The 9,595-nt window shown below is 41.8% G+C and overlaps 1 protein-coding gene across 1 annotated transcript in view; it reads left to right on the top strand.

Annotated features, from left to right (window-relative positions):
* Window positions 1-9,595, top strand: part of Dnah3 (dynein axonemal heavy chain 3) — a 188,169-nt gene that overhangs the window by 66,438 nt on the left and 112,136 nt on the right. Inside the window, exons 25-28 of the mRNA XM_023701788.1 lie at window positions 827-1,028; window positions 4,497-4,589; window positions 5,788-5,898; window positions 8,674-8,788. Coding sequence (XP_023557556.1) covers window positions 827-1,028; window positions 4,497-4,589; window positions 5,788-5,898; window positions 8,674-8,788 — 521 coding nt within the window. The remainder of the gene's footprint in view (window positions 1-826; window positions 1,029-4,496; window positions 4,590-5,787; window positions 5,899-8,673; window positions 8,789-9,595) is intronic.

Genomic DNA, 9,595 nt, shown 5'->3' with positions numbered 1-9,595 from the left:
CTCTCCTCCCCTCTACTCACTTTTCCTCCTCTCCCTTCCCCTCTCTTCCCCTCCCCTCCCCTCTTCTCTCTTCCTGTCCTGACTTTACCAGTCCTCCCCTCTCCTCCCCTGACCTCTCCTCTCCTCCCCCTCCTGTCCTTTCTCTCCCTCTTTTCCTGCCCTCCTCTTCCTCCCCTCCCCTGTGCTCTCCTCTGCCCTCTTCTCCCTCTTCTCCTCTCCTCTTCTCCCTTTTTCTCTCCTCTCTTCCTCTCTCTTCTCTTACCCTCCCTTCTTCTCTCCTCCCTTTCCCTCCCCTGTCATCCCTTCCCTCTACCTTCCTCTCCTTTCTTCTCTTCCCCTCTTCTCCTTTCTTTTCCCCTTTCCCCCTTTTCCCCAGGAGTTCTGAACACTGTACATTAGAATCACATGGAATTTTTTAAAATAGAAATTTATCCTGGACCTTTCCCAGATCAATTATATTAGATTCTCTAGGCAATAGAAGCTTAGCATAGACATTTTTAGAAGCTCCCCAGGTAACCCTAAAGTACAAGCAAAGTTCAGATCACCAGATCTATCCAGGCTCCTTTCAACTAGTAGCTCTCTACTCTCCAGTCATGCTGTACCCACATATGCCAATTTTCATCCTTTCTCTTGCTGTCAGAATGAAAACCGTCTTCACCTTTTATGCCGCATGTAAAAGCAGGGAAGAAGAGTGGCCTCAGAGAGAGCCCTAGGACATAGCTGGTATTCACGTGGGTGCGATCTACTTGCAAGGGAGCATCAGCTCGCTGAAAATAAAAGTTCTCAAGAGAGGTCCCAGTGAACATCTTCCTTTGCTTTGAAATAGGTTTTTCTTCCTGTCAAATGATGAGCTGCTGGAGATTTTGTCTGAGACAAAGGACCCCCTCCGAGTGCAGCCACACTTGAAGAAGTGCTTTGAAGGAATTGCCAAGCTAGAATTTACGGACAATCTGGAAATCTTGGGCATGATCAGCTCTGAAAAAGAAACTGTTCCATTCATACAGAAGATCTACCCAGCAAATGCCAGAGTAATTTCCCTTATTTGTTTTGGGTCTTTTGTTAGAGAGGGAAGGAAGGAAGGAGGGAGAGGGGGAGGAGAGGGAGAGAAAGGGAGAGCGAGAGCGAGAGAGTGTGAGCGAGCGAGAGTGAGAATTTGCTGGTTAAATTTGGCTTGTTTTTTATTTTGGAGATAGGGTCTGCTCGTGGAGCCTAAGCAGTCCTCCCTCATCCTTATAAGTGCTGGGACTATAGGTTTGTGCTCCCATGCACAGCCCACTGGTTATGCCTTGGTACTATTGTTCTGGATATGGAACACGTGGGTTCCATAACTTAATGACTGGGTGACTGGAAAAAGTTACTCAATCTGTCCAACTCTCAGTTTACTCATCTCTAAAATGGGAATTATACTGTAAACCACATAACACACTAAACTTTAGAAAGATTTCAAACAAACTTGATGTGGAGGCAGGATTGAGAATTACATGAAAAAAAGTAATTCGTTCAAAAAGTACAAAAGAAGCAAATAAACAAGCTAGAATTCAAACCTAGGAGGTCTGCATGTGATGCAATCGACATAGCTTAGATCTCCATGTGCACAACCCAGTTAAAAAGTGACCCAATCAGATGACCAGCCTGCTGAAGCACTTGTTTTTATTTATATTTTTATTTTTTAAAGAGAGTACAAATTCGAATCAAAATAAAAAATTAAAAGTGAAACAGAATTTCACTTAACAAATATGAATTTCATAGTATTTGCTATAATATATAGTGCTGTCTTCCAGTTATTCATATTACCAGATATATATAAAATTGAAAGAAGAAAGAAAAAATAAATGTATAAGAAATTAAGAAGACAAAAAATACAAACAATTGGAAAAAAGGAGACAAAGCAAATTAAGTATTGTTGGCTCCTTTCCATAGGCCAGCAGAAATGCATAGTACACTTGTCCAAACCATCCCGCTTACATACCTAGATAAATTTCTTTTCCCCACTCCCTCTCCTATCCTTCTCCTCAACTCAGTAACTCCTTCCTTTTGAATAAGTTCATTCCCTTTTCCTAGTATCTGTTGTACCCTTCAGATTCTGTTTTTCAGAGCTGGGGAGATGGCTCAGTAGAGTAAGCGCTTGCCTTGCAAGCTCAAGGGCCTGAGTTCAATCCCTGGTTCCGAAAAAAAAAAAAAAAAAAAAAAAAAAAGGACAGATTCTGTTTTTCTCTTTCAGGCTGTCACACTAATGAGACAATACGATGTTTGCACATGCGGGTTTGGTTTATTTCACTTAAGAGTATGTTCTCTAATTGCATCCATTTACCAACAAAAGACTCAAATTTATCCTTTTTTATAGTTGAGTAACACTTCATTGTGTAAAAATACCACATCTTCTTCATCCATTCTTCAGTTGATGGGCATCTGGGTTGTTTCCAGGATTCAGCTATGACAAATTGCACTGCTATAAACATGGGTACAGGTATATCGCTGTGGCATGAGGTTTTCAGTTTTTCTGGAAAAATACCCAGGAGGGGAATAGCCGGATTGAACGGGATCTCCAATCTTAGCTTTTTACGGAATCTCCACACTGACTTCCACAGTGGTTGTACAGTCTGCACTCCCACCAACAGTGAAGAAGCATTCCTTTTTCTCCAGAATCTCTCCAGCATTTGTGAGATGACCTCTTGATGTTAGCCATTCTTTCTGGGGTGAGATGGAATCTCGGTGTCTTAATTTGCATTTCTCAAATGACCAATGATGTTGAACATTTTTTCATATATTTATTTGCTATTTGTATTTATTTCTCTGAAAAGTGTATATTCATCTCAGATGTCCATTTTTTGATTTTGTCTTTGAATTTAAGAGGTCTGATTTTTAAAATTCTTTATATATTATAGATAAAAGGCCTTTGTCAGAGGAATAGTCAGCTATAATTTTTTCCCAGTTTGTGGGTTTTCTTTTTACTCTGTTGGAAATTTGTTTTGAAGTACAGAAACTTTTCAAAAAGATGAGATCCAAATTGTTGATTCTTTGAAGTATTTCCCATGCAGTTTGGTTTTTGTTTATGAACTCTCTACCTACCCCAATGTCTTTAAGATTTCTACCTTTATTTTTCTGCAGAAGGTTTAGTGTTTCTGTTTTAATATTTAAATATTTGATCCATTTTGATACTAGCTTTGTGCATGGTGATAGGCATGGATCTAGCTTTGGCATATGGAAAGCCAATTTTTCCAGCACCATTTATTAAAGAGGCTATCTTTCTTCCAGTGAGCCTGTTTGGCCTATTTGTCAAAGATAAGGTGGCTGAATGTGTTTGCAGTTGTTAGTCCATCTTCTAATCTGTTCCATTGATCCTCAGGTCTGTGTCTATGCCAGTACCATGATAATTTGATCACAAATCAAATCAGCTTTATATTGTAATTTCAGGTCAGGAATTGTGATACCTCCTCCCTTTCTTTAGTTTCCCAGGATTTCTTTTGATATTCTGGGTCTCTTCTTGTTCCAAATGAATTTGAAGAAAGTTTTGTCTAGCTCTGGAGGTGCTTGTTTTTAAAGGCCAATAAGACATCCACAAAATGAATGAGAGATCTGATGCTACTTAACTTAGGTTTTCATACATATGTCTCCTTTTTTGTTTAATTTGGCATTGAACCCAGGGCCTCCACACTGAACTTCATCCCTAGCACTTTTCTTTTTTAATTTTTGATACAGGGTCTTGCTAAATTGCTAAATTGCCTGGATTGGCTTTGAACTCATGATCCTCTGGCTTCAGCCTTCCAGAGCATTCAAATTACAAATCTATACTTCCATACCTAGCTCCTATTTTTGTTATCATGAGTACACTGTAAATTTGTTCCATTTTTGTTAAACAGGGCTGCACCCTCAAGAAGAGATAAACAAGCACCGTTAGCCTCCCTCTGTTGACTATTTTTGCTACCCACCCATACAAGCTGCAACAACTAATAGTTTGTCATGAAACCAGATGTCCACTAATCACATTACAAATGCCTGAAGTAGCCACAATAATCTGAAACCCTAAAACTGAACAATTTGCTGCAAATTACTTGTGGAGCTTTAAACACAATCCATACACTTGGGGTGGTTCCCATATCAATTATATCAGAATGTCTGGAGTGAAAGCGTTGTTTTTCTGAAAGATCTCCAGATGATCCCAGTACACAGCAAAGTTGGAGAACTCGGGGAATAATGTCTGTTAGAAACAATTAAAAGGGAGTAACTTACTTCATTAACTTAAATATGTATATTTCATTTGCTTCCTGAGAGGTTATTTCAGAAAATGATATGAAAAATACATGTTAAACATATCTTATTGCTCCTGTAGGTAGGCTTCCTATAGAACTGTAAATAAACGCAAATATTTTAGTAACATGGTACTGTGGAGACCTTTGGTCTCTCCCCCACCTTGACCAGAGGCAGAGCTGCGCTCCTCCCCAGACCCTGCCAAGCTGTGGTTGACTGTGGCTGCCTCCCCCTGTGCTGCCCCACAGGGAATGGTGGAAAAGTGGCTGCAGCAGGTGGAGCAGATGATGCTTGCCAGCATGCGGGAAGTCACTGGCCGTGGGATTGGAGCGTATGTCAAGGTAAATGAGGGCTGGAGTATGCATGTCAGGGTATTGGTGTCCTAAGGAAACTTTGGGAATAATGGTAAATGGATCAGTTCTATTGGTCCCTCTGTGCCTCTCTGTCCTTTACCTATAAATCCTCGGCCAGTGATCATATTTTAGGTGAAATGTTTGCTCTTAGAAGCAGGTGAAAGAAGAAATTAGAAAGAACTTTCTGTTTGCTGCATAAAATTAATGGCACTCACTTATGTTTGCCCTGGATGGCATAACTCATTAAGTTTCCAAAGCTTTGAGGAAAACAAATGTTGACATAAAGCCTAAAAGAACTTGTCACCACACTTTAGTCACCATTAACATGGTTCATTTGGCTGACTCTGAATTTTGTCCCCTCTGCTTTACTTGCCTCTTGTTACCTCCAGGCCTTTGCTTCACTCCCAGGACTCATTCCATCAAACAAAACGTTCAATTAACACCCTCATCATGAAGTGTTAAGAGAGAGACCCTGCTGTCCTTCATAGGAGTCTCTATTGTAAATGAGAGGTCAATTATTTTTCCTGTGATGTGTTTTAAATAAAAAATTAAAGAAACATTTACTAGTGTGAAATTACTTAAGGCAAACAAATCAATGGCAAGAATCAGCACACTTTTTCTGTAAAAGTCCAGGTGCTAAGTATTTTTGTCTCCGGGGGCAACACTCCCATTGAAACTATTTTACTTTGCCTGCAGCAGTGATCTAATGTGGCATAATTCCAACATAGACAATAGGTAAATGGTGAGTATGGCTGTGTTCCAATAAAACTTTATTTAAAAAACAGAAGTATTTGTGTATTTCTGATCCAGAGTTTAAGAAAAAAATTGGGGAAGGTGGACAGGTCTAAGAAAACTGTGGCATAGCATTACAATATTATGGAGCCACTAAAAAGAACAGTTATGGATCTTCCCTGGACACTATCTTGACCATAACTATTTTTAAAAAATCACTGATGGGAGCACGAGAAAATGCATTTGATGAAATGGTTAATGATGTTTTTCATAAACTTCAGGGAGGAAGGCATAAATCACTAATCACAAGATGTCAAGGCTCATAACATCTGAGGGAGAGAAAGAATTTTGTCTTCATTGATGGGGTTGAAGCAGTCGAATATGTGTTTAGAAAGTCAATTTAAACTACACACAGTAAACAGATCTTTCAACAAACTCCACTCCCCATTTCTAGGTCCCTCGGAACAGCTGGGTCTTGCAGTGGCCTGGCCAGGTAGTTATCTGTGTCTCCTCCATCTTTTGGACTAAGGAGGTGTCCGAAGCCCTCGTGCAAAATAGCCTGCAGGTAAGTGAGCCTGCCGTGAGCCTGGCATTGACCAGGATGTGGTGGCGCATAACCTGAGCAGGCACCTTCTGCTCTCTAAGCACAATTAATGTGATCTATGGCATCACAGAAGCCAGAGTCCTCACAGGGACAGTGAGTAGAGATTTGGAACTGAAGATGCCAGAGGGATCTGCAGTGTAAGGCTGCTTCAGCAGCTCCCAGGTAGAAATTCTAGGCCGTATTATTCTAGGTTTTATCAACCTTTGCTTCCAGGGGTCAACTTGGGGGAACGCCCACTAGCAGAGATCCCCATCCTGTTCCTAGGCCAGGAGACCATTGTTTTCCTCTCTTTCTGTGCACCTGACCCTTCTCACCACACCCAGCCTTTTCTTCAGTTTTCTCTTGGAACAAAGGATACTCAACTATCTGGTTATGTTCAGACCAAACACACATCACTCCAGCCAACGGATGCCAGTGCTGAAGAGCACTAAAGTTGCATAGATATGAGTTCAAATGCTAACATATTTCTTTATTTAACCTGAGTCTTAGTATCCTTGTCTCTAAAATGCAAGAAAAAATGCAAGAAATTGTCACATTCCATTATGGTGAGAGAATTAAACAAGATGCCAGTGACGGTATTCGGTATCTCAATGTTAGCCCTTAAACGCTGTAGAGAAGAGGCCTTACTGTCGTGCTCACTGCGACAGCGCAGGGTATGAGGCAGTGCCATGCACTCGGTAGGCACTTAATAAATCTTCATTGCATACATGAAGGATGACTCCATTCCAACTTTTCTCCCATAGTATAATTTCCTCTGATTGTTTCATTGGTCCCTATTATTCCTTTCTAGAGTATTGGCTGAGGACCAGGACATATTTTACTACATTTGGCTTTATACATTAAAATTAGAACACCAGTACTTGACCAAGTTTCAAATTTGTGCAGATTCTAGTAGATATATTGCACTTCACATTCGTAAACTGCAAAAACATGTATCAGTCCAAACTTCTAAAACTTCTGACTTTGTGACCGTATCCCCCGTTTTTCCTACCTGTAGCCAGGGACAGTATTTCTCACCATGCATACAAACCTGGAGTACATTTATGCTGAGTGACTTGCATTGGTATTCTAAAAAATTCAGGTGTTAGCACAGAATAACACCCCTATCCATTCATTATTCATTTAGCAAACATTTAGCATCTTCTTTGTGTTGGGGTTACTATTAGGCAAATGAAATTAAAGGCAAATGAGACAGGTATTTTGCCTTTCCACATGGACTAGTCTAGTGAGAAATCTGTAACAAAAGATCTTATATAGAACTGGGTTAAAGAAAGAAGAGACATTCAAGGAGTGAGAAGGGGCTGGAGGGATATGATAGTGGGACTGGGATTAGGGAAGATTCCTCATAAAAGTTGTGTCTAAGAAGAAACCTAAAATACCAGTGGGGACTTGCCAACCAGAAAAGGAAGAGCATCTCAGAGAGAGGAAATGGAATGGACAAGACCTGGAAAATGGAAAGCATGGTGAGCTGAAAGTGTAGCTCAGAGCTTGTCCAGCAAGCGCATGGCCTGGGTTCCATCCCCCGCACCAGGAATGCAAGGGGAGCAGGGAGGGGAGGGGAAGGGGAGCAAGGGGAAGGGAAGGGAGGGCAGGTTCAAGGGGGAGGGAGAGAGGAGGGGAGGGAAGAAGGAAGGCAGCACGGTGCAGCCCAGTCCCCGTGGGCACTCTGATCTAGAGTGTCCGTGGAGTGGCTCGGTTGGGAGAGATGTGGGGACGCACCGCCGCCTTCGCGATGTTCTAGGTGTTCCGTTATGAATAATAACCACTGCTTACTACTGAGGTTTCACTCACATCAGTCATTGTGCCAAGTGCTTCACATGCATAATCTCACCTAATCCTCCAAAGAGCTTTACAGGAGCAGCTGTAATTGTCTAGATTTGACAGAACAGGAGCCATTAGCCCAGAACCACATAGCTAGAAAGCACGCAGGTGGAATTTGAATCTAATATGGTATATTTCTTTTCCTTTAAAAAAAAATCACTTTTGTTTTTCACCTCTTCATTTTGAAATTGTTTCAGGCTTACAAATAATTTTGCAAAAATAGTGCTAAGAATTCCTGTCTGTTCTCCATCCAGACTCCCCAGATGCTACCATCTTACATAGCCACAGTAAAATGATCCAAATCAGGAAAACCACACTCATAAAATATTATATAATCTGTCAACTCTTTAAATTTAGCCAATTGCCCTCACTAAATGTATATGTTTTTTTCTGGTCCACAATCCAATTCAGAATTGCATGTTGCATTTTGTTTTTATACTTATTTGTCTCTTAATCTAAAAAAAACTTCAGAATTCTTGTTGATTTATTCCAGTTCATTATATAATTCATGTACAGTAAAATTAAACATTTTTAACAATAGTCCTCAGTTTTGACAAATGTGTGCATTTATGTAACCATCAACATGACCAAGACATTGGACACACCCACAAAGGTCTTCTTGTGCCCTTTCTAGTCAGCTCATACCCTGGGCCAGTTGCCTATCACTTTCCTGCCTCTATAGTTTTGACTTTTCATAATTTTATAAAAGTAAAACTGCACAGTGTAGTCTTCAAAATGTGGCCCCTTTCAATTAACATAATGAGTGTAAGCTTCATCTTGAGGCTGTGGCTGGAGTGAGGGGAAATGACACGCAGGAGCCTCTCTTGGGCCCTGCGCTCCTAACACCGGTAGCTGAAGTAAGGGCTGTGAGGAGGAAGCCCGTGTAGCCAGTCGTCACCTCCTGTTTCCCACCAGGAGTTTTTGAGAAAGAGCAATGAGCAGATTGCACAGATTGTCGAGCTGGTGCGCGGAAAACTGAGCAGCGGAGCGCGACTGACTCTGGGGGCCCTCACAGTCATCGACGTCCACGGTGAGCAGGAGGCGTCCTGGAGGGCTGGCCTCCAGCAGTCGTGGCCCAGCTTGCCACTCGGTTTCTCTGAATGTGATGATTTGGGGTTTCCTTCACCATCAGGGAGAGCTTCTCCAATACAGAGAAACTGGAGGGGTGAAGGAAGGAGGCCAAGGCTGAAGGGCGTTGTGTGTCTCTGTCTTTGTTTCTCTTTGCCATCCCAGCCCTGCTTTCAGGGGCCTTCCAGACAAGGTCCTTGCTAAGGCTGTGATAGGCAAATCCACTCTGACTCACCAACTTGGTGCATGACTCTTGGCCCAACCATTGCTCACATTATTGAATACTCACTAGATGCCAAGCTTTGTGCTGTGCTTGCTTTGCCTTACTTTCATATACATGTCACAGTTAAAGAACCTGATGCTTAGAGAAGTAAGGAACTTGCTGAGAGGCACACAGGAATTAGCAGAGCCTTCTCTGTCTGTCAGATTCCAAATCCAAAAGACTGGAAATGGGCAGTAAGGCAGGGAAGGGGCAGCATGAGATGATCCCTTCCAGCTCTTCCTTTAAAGAGAAGGAGGAGGAGAAAAAAATGAGATCATTATATAAAACAAACCGCCTCCACACCCTTGCTCCATCATCACCAAGGAAACTAGGGCTGGACAGGCTGGTTGCCTAGGAACAGCATCTTTCTTGCTCACACACCCAGCTTTCTATTTACATGTCACAGCATCTCATTCCCTCAGGGCTAATGCTCATTTCAGTCTGATTTCACCCAGATATGAGAGAGAGAGAGAGAGAGAGAGAGAGAGAGAGAGAGAGAGAGAGAGA

This window comes from Octodon degus, unplaced genomic scaffold, assembly GCF_000260255.1.
Source record: "Octodon degus isolate 3935 unplaced genomic scaffold, OctDeg1.0 scaffold00001, whole genome shotgun sequence".
Lineage (NCBI taxonomy): Eukaryota > Metazoa > Chordata > Mammalia > Rodentia > Octodontidae > Octodon > Octodon degus.
The sequence above is the reverse complement of the archived record's forward strand: the minus strand, read 5'-3'. Positions and strand labels throughout refer to the sequence as shown.